The following is a 14,548-nucleotide window of genomic DNA, read 5'->3' as shown; positions in this document are numbered from 1 at the left end:
GATAAGTACGAGTGAGATTTAATTGGGCATTACGACAAAGTACATAGACCGCCATCCAACTCGCATCTATGCCTAAAAAGTCCACCTTCAGAGTTATCGTCCGAACCCCTTCCGAGTATTAAGTTGCTAAACAACGGACAATTGCATTAAGTATGGTGCGTAATGTAATCAACAACTACATCCTCGGACATAGCGCCAATGTTTTATCCCTAGTGGCAACAAGCACAACACAACCTTAGAACTTTCGTCACATCGTCCCGGTGTCAATGCAGGCATGAACCCACTATCGAGCATAAATACTCCCTCTTGGAGTTACTAGCATCAACTTGGCTAGAGCCTCTACTAATAACGGAGAGCATGCAAGATCATAAACAACACATAGGTAATAACTTGATAATTAACATAACATGGTATTCTCTATCCATCGGATCCCGACAAACACAACATATAGCATTACGGATAGATGATCTTGATCATGTTAGGCAGCTCACAAGATCCAACAATGAAGCACAATGAGGAGAAGACAACCATCTAGCTACTGCTATGGACCCATAGTCCAGGGGTGAACTACTCACTCATCACTCCGGAGGCGACCATGGCGGTGGAGAGTCCTCCGGGAGATGAATCCCCTCTCCGGCAGGGTGCCGGAGGAGATCTCCAGAATCCCCCGAGATGGGATTGGCGGCGGCGGCGTCTCTGGAAGGTTTTCCGTATCGTGGTTCTTCGCCTCAGGGGTTTCGCGACGGAGGCTTTAAGTAGGCGGAAGGGCAGAGTCGGAGGGCTGACGAGGGCCCCACACCACAGGTCGGCGCGGCCAAGGGCTGGGCCACGCCGCCCTATGGTGGCAGCCCCTCGTGGCCCCACTTCGTATCCCTTTCGGTCTTCTGGAAGGTTCGTGGCAAAATAGGGCCCTGGGTCTTGATTTCGTCCAATTCCGAGAATATTTCGTTACTAGGATTTCTGAAACCAAAAACAGCAGAAAACGAGCAATCGGCACTTCGGCATCTTGTCAATAGGTTAGTTCCAGAAAATGCACGAATATGACATAAAGTGTGCATAAAACATGTAGGTATCATCAATAATATGGCATGGATCATAAGAAATTATCGATACGTCGGAGACGTATCAAGCAGGTCTAAGAAAAATAGAATGGATCGAAAAAATTACCGACAAAGCGCCGGTTCTGCGCGATCAAGCGCTTGATGATCGCTTTTTCACGAGTAGCCTGCGCGGCTTTGTGCTCGTTCAAAGCAGTTTCGGCATCATCAAGTCTTTTTTGAAGATCTTTGACACCAGCAGCTTCTGCCTTGGCTTTATCAGCCTCCGCTTTAGCACTGCTAGCATCAAGTTCAGCCTTCTTGCGAGCCGCTTCACTTTGTTCTAACTTCTGAGTAAGTGTGTCAACAAGCTTGTTGGCTTCTGCAAGTTTTTCTGCCAAAATAGTCAAGGACTGTCAAAATTGCAACAAAACAAGAGCAAGAAGTTATAAACAAGAACCAGCAAAGAATTATTACCTTCAGTCTGGCTGGCATACTCACGGTACCCAATGAATTGGGCACCGATGCGAATAAGGTCTTTGATCATAGGCTGCCAAAGAAGAAAAAAAAATGTCGGTATGGGAAAAATATGATGGCATAAAGAAGCAAACAGAGGAAATATAGACAGTGACAAGAAAAATAAGAACTTACATCATCCAAGAGAGGGTTAGAGGAGCTACTCAATTGGAGGGTAGGCTCCGGGATTGTTTCAATCCTTGCCCTTTTCGGTGAAGGGACAAGGGGGCTTGAAGGAGTAGGAGCGCCGACGTTTTGTTGAGGAGGCGAGGATTCTTCTCCTTCAACTGGCGTATCCGAAACAATTAGAGTATGTGACGTACTCGTTCGAGCAGCCACATCAAAAGCTGGTACTTCTCCCTCATCATCACTTCGATTAAATGTTGGCAGCATAAAAAGCAAGATAGAAAAAATCTTCGAGTACAAAAAAAAGTGACTTACGAACTGATGAGGGCCTCGAGGTATGGATCATAAGTTGCCTTCTGACGTGAAGGAGCAACTTCTTCGGCCTTGGAGGTGTCGGAATCTTCGACATCATTCCTTTTCCTTTTGTTCTTGGGAGAAACAGCAGGAGGAGGAGATTGTGCCGATGCAGTGCCTTCAGAGGCAACCTCCTTTTCAGAAGATCCCGCAGATTTGTGAGAATCTGCGGGTTCATTCACAAAAGAGGGGGCATCTTGGTTGTCGTCGGTGACAACGGCCCTTTCCTCGACTTCTCCACCTTCAGGAAGGGGAGGAAGCGAGACAAGATTGGGATAGTTCTGTACAAAAATAGGGGAAGATGTCAAAAAAGGAGTTACAAAAGATAGCGAGGCAATAACAAATCAATCGACAAAGTTTACCTTGGGAAGCGCATTGGTGGCGCTGTACGGCTTTACACGACAAGAAGAAGGGACAGGATCTCTTTTGCTGAGAGAGGAGATTTTTCGGACAAGCTTCTCTAAGTCCTTGACCTCCAAATCTGCTGACAACCGATCTACGTCCTTGTCGCCGACATACTTCCGAGAGAGGGTATTTGCGAGCCCGAAGAGGCTGCACTCTAGTTCTAAGAAAATATGCTGTGATTTGGATACCCGACAACTCTTTGCCGCGAGTATTTTGCAACTCACGGATGCGAGTCATCAAGGCCTCTGTCGATGTTTTTTCTTCCTCGGTAGCCTCTGCATCCCAGGATCGGCGGCGAAGGATTTTTTCGGCACCATCGAAAGGAGGGATGTTGTCTTCAACACATCCATGATTTTCCTCTTGAATGTACAACCACTTCTTGCGCCACCCTTGAACTGAGTCAGGGAGTTTGACGTCGAAGTAATCGACTGTGGGGCGAACGGAAATAACAACGCCGCCTATATTATAGGCGACATTGGGAGAGCCATTACGGCGACAAAAGAAAATGCGCTTCCATAACGCCCAGTTAGGCTGGACGCCAAGGAAGGCCTCACAGAGGGTGATGAAAATGGAGATATGGAGGATAGAATTGGGCGTGAGGTGGTGAAGTTGAAGGCCATAAACAAAAAGCAATCCGCGGAGGAAAGGATGAATGGGGGCGGAAAGACCGCGGATGAGATGGTCGATGAAACTTACCCGATACCCCATTGGAGGGGTTGGGTAGCTTTCTTCACTAGGGAAGCACAGCGCCTTGGGCTTCTTGTTAATCCCTAGTTTCTTCAGAAGATTGATGTCCTGGGTGGAAATTTTGGACCTTTCCCACTCCGCGCTTCCCAGATCTGCGGCAGCCATTGACGATTCAGGCGTGCTGTGCTTGATCAACCGACGCGGTGGCATCAACAATGGCGCAGGAATGCAGCTTGGAGAAGATGAGCTTAGGAAGTTGGGGGCGCAGAAGGAGGTTTTGCAGAGGAGAGCAGGAGAACGGCGCGAGCGGAAGTGCTCGAGGAAGAAGAAGGAGATCTTATATAGAGGTGCGGCGAAGCGGCGGACCGTAGGATGGAAAAAGTGTGCGGCAGATGATAACCACGTGGAAACAAGGGCAAAAAAGTATTTTAACACTGGAGAAGTTACGGTACGTGCGCCATGAAAAGCGGAGAACGTGTGTCCCCCACTTACACGACGTGTCAAGATAATGGATAATTTGGGCCCGCAGGGCAGCGGGAGAAAACTTCTCGCGATTTCTGGACTTACAATCGTGGCTATCGTCAGCAATAACGTCACCTTGGCAGAAAGAAAAATTCGACTCAACAGTTGCATCAAAAGGCGACATGCAAAAATATTGGAGAGCCTTTGATCAAATACAAGTTTTTGGTCAAATGCTCGGGGGCTACTTCGAAAAAATGAAAAGATCAAGAAAGAAAAATAGAAATAGCGTGAGCCTATGATCAAATACAAATATTTGTTCATAGCCTCGGGGGCTACTCCCATCGGGAGCGCTGTTCGCGCACCCGAGAAATTATAAAACTTCGGGAGAGAAAGAAAATATAGCGGAATAAGGCGTGGAGCCTACAACCAAGCACAAGTCCTTGGCTGTAGCCTCGGGGGTTACTCCCATCGGGAACGCTGTTCGCGTGCCCGATGAAATTATAAAAAAGAAAGACAAAATGAAAAGAAGAAAGATAGAAGAGCAAAAGAGTATATTTCGAGTTATAAATAACTCTGTATATACTCCCATCGGGAGAGCAATATAAGTCATCTTTGACTCAATAAAATGTGCCATTCCAACAACCGAATAAGCACTCGACAATATATTCTCAGAACGCCGAAATTGCGATCAATTTCTGAATGCCGCAAAACTTTGCGAAGGTAAGACCCCAGATCCATTCTGTGAGGCGTGGCGCCGTCTCTGACGTCGATTTGCTACTTTTATCCGTATCAACAGATACAAAGAAAAATCCTAACGGACGCGTTAGGTACCCGATAAATATGACTGGGACTCGACAGAATGGTAAGACCTTAAGCGGCACCTGTCGAAGTTTACACCAGTATCCCGAAATCATGTCCAGGGACGTGATTTTGAAGTAGGTTTTTGCGGATTGCCACTAGAGCAGTTAACTAGTACCTGATCCGTCAGATGAACTAGCCCCAACTACCATTATCCCTGTACAATATAGAAATTTATGTGAAGAAATATAGAAAAGTTTTAAGTTGTCGAGTAAAAATAAACAATGGAGATTTTCCCTGACTCTGCGATTCAAGCAAAATCTCGGGGCTACTGACATAGGCATCCCCAATGGGCCTGCCGAAGATAGTACCCGGGGTTTACTGAAGGCCCACTACTCGAAGAATAAGAAGATTCCGAAGCCCAAGATATTGTTAAGGAAAGCTAGAGTTGTAATAGGAAGCAGTATTTGTAATATTGCGGGAGGAGTTAGAAACCTTCCCGGACTCTATAACTTGTACAATACGAATCCCTCGGCTCCACCTCCTATATAAGGGGGGGTCGAGGGACAAAGAAAGCATTGAATCATTGTTTCTCAAACCCTAAATTCATAATCGTCGAGTACTTTTCGGCTGAAACCTTCGAGATCTACTTGCCCTCTACTTCCAACTAAACCCTAGTCTACAACCCGTAGGCATTGATAAGTTAATCCCTTGTCAGTAGGCGTATCATTGTGGGCAATTTGGACGGCGCGAAGAAAGGCAATTCATGAAGGAGAGTTCCAGAGTCCACTATCAACCCACTATTTTGTGAAGCGTTTCCTTGAGGAGCTCTCTTTAATACCTAAGCCATCATCAGGTGTATTGGTGACCCCTTGCCGTGAAAGGAGGAGAGGATGGATCCCCCCGGGAAAAGGGCTTATCAAGGCAAATGTGGATGCGGCGGTGTCTAGGGACAAATCTACTGGGTCGGTGGCAGTGGTCCTTAGGAGGGGTGATGTATTGTATATGGGGTCGTCGGCTGTGGTGTTCAAGGGAGTTTTCGATCCTCCAACATTGGAAGCATTAGCCTGCCGTGAAGCTCTTGCCTTGGCTACTGATGTTGCTTTGGGGCGCCTGGCCATTGCAAGTGATTGTAAACAGGTGGTCTTAGATATCGCCGAAGGAAAGGGAGGTCAATATGCTGCTATTATCCAAGAAATAAAGATCCAGAGATTAGACTTCCAGAAGGTGTCTTATACTTTTTGAGGGTAGAAATTCAAATAAGGAGGCACATAGTTTAGCTCGTTTTCCTTTAGCTTTGGATCAGGGGCGCCACCTGTGGCTACTTCAGCCCCATGATGTTTTGTCGATTCCTGTAAGTCTGAACGTTGATCAATAAAGTCAGAGTTACTCTAAAAAAAGCAGTACAACATAAGAACATCTCCAACAGGCGCGCTAAAACAGCCGCGCGGCAAAAAAAACTACCGATTTGGCGCGCGCAGCTCCAGCGGACGCGGGAAAAAAGCGCGTGCGCTAAAATCTTTGTTGCGCGTCCGAGTTTGCGCTATCCCGCGCGGGAGAATTGCCGCGTCCGCTGCCCGCGCGCGCTATAAACGCGACACGCGCGAACGCGCCAACTGACTGAAGTTTCCATGCGTCCGCTCCGTCTCTGCGCCGCTCCACCTCTCTCCCCACCTCTCCCTCTCTCCCGCCGACGCTCCGCCTCCGCACCGACACTCCGCCTCCGCGCCGGCCGACGATGCCTCCGCGCCGCCGCCCCGCCTCCGGCTACCACGGCGTTCGGGCGCGGCCGAGCGGCCGGTTCGACGCAGAAATCCGCTCCGGCGACGAGCGGATCCGCCTCGGCACATTCGATACGGCGCACGAGGCGGCGCGGGTGTACGACGCCGTCACCTGTCGACTCGGCCGCTCCCGGCGGACGATGAACTTCCACGACGTCTTCACGCGGGAGCACGCGGAGATGCTCGCGCCGCCGATCATCACGCGCGAGCAGCAGCGCCGACAACGGGAGTTGGAGCAGCACCTCCTCATCGTCGAGCGCGACGAGGCGATGCACCTCGAGTGGGCGCGCCGCTTCCCCGAAGACGTCGCCGCCACGGAAGCCTTCTACGCGCAGAAGGAGGAGGAGAAGGCGGCGGTCAAAGCGAAGAAGAAGGCGCGCCGCGAGAAGCGCCGCGCCGAGTCCGCCGCGAGGAAGGCGGCGAGGAAGGAGGAGGAAAAGAAGAACGGCGCAGGGCCATCCACCATCGTTCTGTCCTCCTCCTCCTTCGAGTGGACGACGACGCCGGTGTCGGAGACGACTCCGAGCACCCACTTGTCGGACTTCGACTGGGAGTCGGACGAGTAGTTTCGATTTATATTTTCATCCTCTATGTCGCGCTGTATCGTTGAACTTTTAAATATATTCATATTTTCGATCAAATTTTCATAGTTTGTTTGATTAATTTTGAAAAGAACGGTCGAATTTAGCAGTTTGCGCCGCACGCGCGCTGCAAAATAGAGCCTCCGGTGGAGATGATTTTTTCCCGCACCAACGCGCGATGCAAATGAAGCATCCGGCGGGGGGAAATCCGGTATCACGCGCGCCAACGGTTTACAGCGCGTCGAAACGGAGGTTTTGCGCGCCGGCTTTTTGCGCGCCTGTTGGAGATGCTCTAAGCCACCGAACGCCCAGCCAAACCGTCTGTAGGTCCTCCTATTAGTCCCACTCGCTGGCTTATAAGCAGTCTTGCCGATTTATATAGGCAAAATCTGTAGATTTCGACAACCGGCGTAGCCGTTTTAGGACCGTATGGGGGGGCAAATTGAAAAATGGGGACATGCCGGCGCCCAGCCGTGCCCGCCATACGGCGTCCCCATTACAACTTCATATATAATTTAAATTTAAACAACATATAAATTGTGATAATTTATTACAATTTAAACAAATCGCAAATTGAAAAATGGGGACATGCCGGCGCCCAGCCGTGCCCCCCATACGGCGTCCCCATTACAACTTCATATATAATTTAAATTTAAACAGCACATAAACTGTGATAATTTATTAAAACTTAAACAAATATTGGACATAATTCTTTTTTTTGTGAAATGTTGGACATAATTCAACAAGTTTAACACAGCACACAAATAATTTAGGTTCATCAAACCGTATAAATTTAAAAGTTTAAATCACAATGGAAAACAAATAAACAAACTAGTCGCTGTCTTGTCTTTGAGAATCCACAAATGCTCCACCAGATCATCTTGCATTTGGTGATGAGTGTTGAAGTCTCGGACTTCTTGATGATTGGTGAGAAAAGCAACAAATGCGGGAAGCACATTGTGAATCAACATCTGCAAGAGGACCCATCCGTTTATATGGTTCTGTGTCAAACACTGGAAATTACCGCTCGCTCTTGATGTTCATGTTGTCCAGTATGACACAATATGTCATGACCTACCACATATGCTCTTTGGATCGTGCAAGAGCAGGGTATCGGACAATAGCAAAACGAGCTTACAACACACCAAATGCCCCCTCCACGTCCCTCTTGCATTTGAGCAAACCAAGCTTTCTTCCCTCCAGGTATAGGGTTTGAGATTGTCTTCACAAATGTTGACCATCTTGGATAGATTTCATCTGCAAGATAGTAGCCCTTGTCATATCGGTGGCCACTAATCTCAAACTACACTGGAGGGGCATTGCCTTCGACAAGCTTCTGGAACACATCGAAGCACTGCAGCACATTGGTATCATTGTGTGATCCTGCCATGCCGAAGAACGCATGCCAAATCCAGATGTCCTAGTTAGCCACTGCCTCAAGCACCATACTGCATGCACCCTTATGTCCCTTATACATGTCTTCGTGTGCAAATGGATAGTTCTTCCATGCCCAGTGCATACATTCGATGCTGCCAAGCATCCCAGGAAAACCTCTCTCTACAGTTTGTGCCAAAATCCGAGCTGTGCCTGCCGTATTGGGTGTGCACAGATAGATCTTTCCAAACACCGACACAATTGCCTTGCAGAATCTATACATGCAATCAGTGGCCATGGACTCTGCCGTGCGTAGATAGTCATCATGTGTATCACCTGCAATTCCATAGGCAAGCATCCGAAGAGCCACTGTGCATTTCTGAATTTTCGAGAAACCAAGCTCACCGACGACGTCTCTCTTCAATTTGAAGTAGTCGATCTACCTCAAATTCTCGACTATGTTCAGAAAGAGCTTCCTACTCATCCGGAAACGACGACGAAATACGGTATCGCCGTGCAATGGATCGTCGGCGAAGTATTCGGCGTAGCGCATGCAGTAACCTTCCATCCTCTGCCTTGGCTTGCTCTTGCGGCGCCCCAGCGCGGAACCACCAATGACCGGTTTGTCCTCCTCGGCGATCATCGCCAAGAGGGAGACGAGGATCACCAGATGCTCGTCGTCTCTAGCGGCATCCCTGGTAGCGGCCGCGGCAACGAGCTCCTCGTCCATGAGCGTGGCCATGAAGCCATTGTCGTTCGAGTCCATCGCCTTGGCAAATAGTCGAACACCTCGCGTGCAAGGTGGGAGCGCGGTGGGGATGGAGGTAGCAGTGGTGGCGGGAGCGGGTGAACGGCGACGGTGGGAAGGGCCAGCGAGGTGGCGAGGGTGTACGATGGATTGTATGCGGCGGCGGAGTGGGTCCCTACCGACGGCAATGGACCGTCTCGATGAGGGGTGGTTGCGGCGCGAGTGGTCACGAGGCGAAAAGGAGGAAAATGTTTGTGCTTTTTTGGCTCTAGTCGCTTACAGGCTGGCCCGCGGCGTTTTCTCGCAACACCGACGCCCCCTCTAGCCCTCCTGTAGATTGGGTTCGGCCTGGAGGCATCGGATGAAGAGTTGGGTCTCACTGACGAAAAAAACAAATTTAGAAGCCGTGGTTGGGTCTTCGTGTTGGCGCCGCCAAATCGCCTATTGGAGATCTTTGGGGAGGGTGAGTAGAGTGGAGTTCTCTTAGTTTTGCTCTCATTAGTCGAGGTGGACCCAACAACCCACCTCGATCAAAGTTCATCTCAGTCATTCGGCCATTTGGTGCGACCTAACGAACCCCACACATTTAATTTTGTATCATATACGCAAGAAACAAAATAGCATCAACTTTCTACCCAGTTGATCGATGTGAAATATGCTCCTCTTAAGTCTTGGTTCATGGCATGCGACAAGATTCACCAGTAAACAATACTTAATACGGATTCTGATAAAACATTAGTTTTAAAATAGAACTCAACCGATAATACAAGCAAGTATATGATACACGACGATTTAGAATTTGTGAGATATTTGGCAGAGGTCCAGTATGGTACAGCTAGCTGTTGGACCTGCTTGCAGGCACATTCAAACATCATTAGTGGAGGGTGGAGCGATTGTTTTGTGCCAAAGGTGCATTGCACCACAATCCTAGGACAAAGATTTATCTATGCACAAGAATTGTCATTTTGCCGTTGGGTGAGGCGAGTTCAACGACCAACCTTAGAGCATCTTCAGTTGCGTCCTTCAAACTGTTTCTCAAGCGGCGCCGAAGGGAGACGTGTTTTGTTCGTGTCGCGTTTGGGGACGTCGTTCCCCGGCCGCGTCCCCCAAACATCCACCCCAAATGAATATTAGTGCACGAAAATAAAGGTTTTCATTCAAATTTGATTATATATTACAAAGTTTGAATGAAAACGCTAGATTTCATCTAAACCCTAGCCTACTGACCGCCAGGCGGTGCGTTCGACGGTCCTGCCCGTCGTCGCCTCCCCTCCACTGTGGCTCCTGCTGCGCGCGCCGCCTCTCCATGCGTAGGGCGGTGACCAAACGCCGCTGCTCCAGCAGCGCGTCGTCGCCTGCCCTCCCCTGTTGCACTGCCTGGAAGGAGAGCTCGACGGCGCGGCAAATATGCACCTCTTCACGGGCACGGGCGTCGTCCTGGAGCTTCTTCTCCGACTCGAAGGACTCGATGAGCACGTGTTGATGATCCGCCGCCTCGTCCGGGTGCGGCCCGTCGTCGTCGGACCAATCGAAGTCGTCGTTGTCATCGTCGTCCTCCTCCTCCGCCTCGTCGTCCATTTGCGCGTCCAGTTGCGCCGCCAACGCGTCGGCCTCCGCCGCCAACGCATCCGCCCGCGCCCCCCAGGCCGCCTCCGTTGCCGCCAGTGCCGCCTCCCACTGCTGACGCTCCTCCGCCACCTGCTGCTGCTGACACTCCATCGCCTCCCGCCACCGCCGCTCGATCGCCTCCCGCCGTTCACGGTACTGCGCCTCCCGCTCCATGCGCTGGCTCTGGCGCTCATCACACCACCGCTGGGCCATCTCCTCCGTCCAGCGCCGCCGCGCCTCTTCCGTCGTGGTAGCATCGAACGCCGCAATGGTGTCCGCTAGCGCCTCCTCCTCCCACGCCGCATTCTCCTCAGCTGCGGGGTCTCCCGCTGCTGACGCTGCCACCGCCTCACGCAGCTGACGGGCCCGCTGCTCGATTGCCTCCCGCCGCTGCTGCCGCTCTGCACGCCAAAGCTCCTCCCGCGCTGCCGCGACTCTTTCTGGGCGGCGGCGTCGATGCCGAACTGCGAATCCAGTGGTGGAGGTGGTGGTGGAGGCGACGGCGGTGGAGGGAACTAGCCGGCGCCGGGGCGGTTCATCATTGCGCAGTGGTGTTCGAGCGACGAGGGATGTGTTTGTGACGGAGAAATGGGTGCTGGCGGCTGTGGTGGCTGCCATTGAGCCGGAGGAGGCCTTTTATAGACGCCGGTTTCGGGAAAAAAGCGCGGGAAGAGGCCAGAAACGGCGGGGAGAAAGCGCGGTGGCGTGCGAATGTTGGTGACGCGTGGAGGCTGCGCAGCACCAATGAGACGTCTCGCCTGCCCCTCCGTCGCCATTAAGGCAAAAACTGCGACGCTTTGGTCGTGTGTCACTGCGCGTGAATAACTTCCGTCGCGAGGTAGACGACGGTTAGGTCCAAACTTGAATGTGCCGCTGACGCGTCGGTCCCGCCTCGCTTTTCGTTGTGTCCGGCTTGCCCGAGCGTCCCCTGTGGGGCGGGGACGGGCTCGGGTGCCGGACACCGTATCGGGTCACGCTGAACAAAAAACGGCTTCAAGAGACACGGCTGGAAACTCTTTTTTTATCCTGCGCGCTCCAAATTTCTTTAGGGGACGAGTCTGAAGAAAATAAGCCCTATAGTGTCATTTCAGTTCCGCCATCTGGCACATCCCAACGAACCGCACACGTTTGATTAACTTCTCTTTTCATACACCAATCAAAGGCTGCTTATCAAAAGCTTAATGTATTTTCCCTTCCAGCTCAATTTCTCCTAAGAATCCTAAACATCGCTATATTTTTTAGTTCAATGAAACTTACTCTGTAATTCAGGCCTCAAATTATGCTTTTGCATAAAGCTTTCTCACGAGTCCTCTAACTCCATTTTTTTGGACTCTTTTTGCCTTATATAAAATGAAAAAATATAAAGTGGGGAAACCCACTGTTCAACCTCAAAAAAAAATATAAATTGGTAATTACGTATTCATCCCATAGACATACATTTAGTTTTGTTCGCTTGTCAGTTTGTTTCATAATGCAAGTCACTCCAAAAAAAGAAAAACTACTTCACTATGTTCCCTCAAAAGAAAAATACTACTACTACTTCACTACAGCATCAGGTCCGCCAGCTCCTCAACCATACCCCCCAACTTTTCCTTGTCGGCGCCTTTAACCCTGCGCTTAATATCGCCCCCCTTCATGAACAGGAAGGTTGGCACGCCCTCAATGCTGAATTCCGTAGCAACAGTCTTCATTTCCTCCACACCTACATCGACCTTCAAGAAAACGACATTTCGGTACTTCTCTGCTAGATCAGCAAAAACTGGACTCATCTTGCGTGATGCTCTGCACCACGCTGCGGAGAAATGAACCACCACCAGCTTTCTGGGGTTGATCTGTTTGCCCCACTCTTGAAGGCTGTTGACAGTGATCACCAACTCCTCCGATGCTTTCGTAATGTACCGTGGCTGTCTTCTATTCAGTTCCAATACCGGATTGTTGGGGTTCTGAGATACTTGTTCTCTGATCTTGGCCTCCGCGGCATCAACCTCTGAAGATGTTAAAGTAGTATTCATCCAGTCAATGGTTGCATGTACATGTACGAGAGAAGGTAGATGCTGGATACCCAAATCGAAAGCATCATGTTTGGACCTTTCTACCTGGACATTGAGTTCTAGCCAAAGCCTTCGGAGCTGTGGCATGGCTCCAGCTTCAAACTGAATGCCCTTCCCAACACCACCATATTGACTGTTAAACCATAACACCTTGAGGCACTGAAAGCCATCCTTGGGACTCACGGTCATGCTTGGACTGGTATTCAAATCTAGTCTCAGGACGACTAAGTTAGGCAAGCTCCCCAGTGCACGGACAGCTTGTTCTTCTACTGCTTCAACCTTGATATGCAGGTGAGTGATAGCTATGAGAGAGCCTATCTCCTGTGGAACTTGCGGGAGGCAGCCGTGCATTCTTAGCTCAAATTTTTGCAGGTTTTGGGCCAAAGGATAATCCACCAGTAAGTCGAGCAGAGGAAGAGGGCAATTATCAAGCAAAAGGGACTGCAGGTTTGATTTTCCCAGATCTTCAAGGAGATGCTTCACTCCCTGTTGATCCATTGCGCTATGACGATGACTAATTCTTATCCCAAGCATCCTCAGAGACCCCAACTTATTAACATGCCGTGCTAGTTCAGAAGCAAGTGATCCATCAGGACCCATAAGGACTTTTGATAGTTCCTCCAAATTTTGCATTCGGCTCATTTGTGTCGGTGTTATTGCCAACTGGTCAGCAAGCAGAGACATCAGTTTTGTGTTTCTGGACAATACTGGTAATCTTTTCAAACTTGTTCGCCTTAAATCTAGGGTAGTCAATTGCTCAAGTGCCATGATTTGTTGGGGCAGCTTGGTCACATCAGTCCCGCCAAGTCCCAAGTACCTCAGCAGAGACAAATGCCCAATGCTTTCCAATCGTTCATTCGCCAAGCCCTTGGTATCCTCAAGATCCAGCACCCTCAAATGTTTCAAGGCAGAAAGATTAGGGATCCTTCCAGCATCCCCAGAAAATGCAAGGGATCGCACCCTAGATAATTTTAAAATAATTGCATCATCTTTTTCTTCGTCACAGCTTGAGGCCACCAAACTCTTCTTCTCCAAAAGACAATATGTGATCAAGGTGTCACCTTCATCTTCATCACCACAGTCGAGACTGACTCGCCGAACCCTTTCACAAGGAAATAGTTCAGACTTCAACTCTGCACCTGGTGTAATAAAGTTTTCTTTGGATGACATGGATTCCAAGAAATCAAAGACAACACCATGAACAGTGCAACCAATTGGCTGGTCGTCATTGCCATCAAAGGCCGGTTGGATCAGCCTCCTACCGATAAGCTCATCAAAGTAGCCCTCCCCTGTTTCCCATGAACTATTTCCATGCCTTTCAGGGATAAGCCCTTCAGCTACCCATCTTCGTACCAGACGATCCTTCTTGATGCCATAATTTCCTGAAAAGGCAGTCAAGTACAAGAAGCAAGACTTCAGAGGCTGAGGTAGATCAGCATAACTGGCATCCAGTATCTTTCTCATTGCTTCTGACTCAGAATAAAACTCATCGAATTCTGAAGGAATAGCCTTTTAAGCTTTTCTGACTGCAATGGCAGTTCGGCAGATGTCCTCCATAAAAACCCCGCTGTAACAATTATGGCCAATGGCAGGCCACCACACACTTCCAATATTTCCTTTGATAACTCTTTGAAATGATCTGTCCATTCTTCTTCTTGAACATATAAACAATTACGAAATAAGATTTTGGAATCAGTCTCATTAAGCGCCATCATCTCATAAACAACATCATTGGGACGTCTAGAGAATAATATGGCAATATCCTTCATGCGAGTTGTTGTCAATATCCGACTTCCGAGATCATTATCAGGTAAGGCACAAAGAATAACCTCCAAATCGTTTGCAGTCCGTATGTCATCGATGCAGATGAAATACCTAGCATTTGAAGGCAAAACGTAATTAACTAGGTGCCAACATTGAGAGATATTAAAAAATGTACCTACAATACAACACTTTTTTGTATAAACTTAAAGAATACCAGCTAATAATATTTTGTCTACAAATAGATTAGATTTCAGCA

General features: G+C 49.2%; 1 protein-coding gene across 1 annotated transcript; it reads right to left on the bottom strand.

The window, feature by feature from the left end:
* Window positions 1-11,876: 11,876 nt before the first annotated feature.
* LOC124647732 (disease resistance protein Pik-2-like) lies at window positions 11,877-14,036 on the bottom strand. Its single transcript, XM_047187648.1, has one exon. The coding sequence runs from the start codon at window positions 13,990-13,992 to the stop codon at window positions 12,022-12,024; it is 1,971 nt and encodes a 656-aa protein (XP_047043604.1). The 5' UTR covers window positions 13,993-14,036; the 3' UTR covers window positions 11,877-12,021.
* Between the last annotated feature and the right edge of the window lie 512 nt (window positions 14,037-14,548).

The sequence above is a fragment of the Lolium rigidum genome, chromosome 1 (assembly GCF_022539505.1).
Source record: "Lolium rigidum isolate FL_2022 chromosome 1, APGP_CSIRO_Lrig_0.1, whole genome shotgun sequence".
Taxonomy (NCBI): Eukaryota; Viridiplantae; Streptophyta; class Magnoliopsida; order Poales; family Poaceae; genus Lolium; species Lolium rigidum.
The sequence above is the reverse complement of the archived record's forward strand: the minus strand, read 5'-3'. Positions and strand labels throughout refer to the sequence as shown.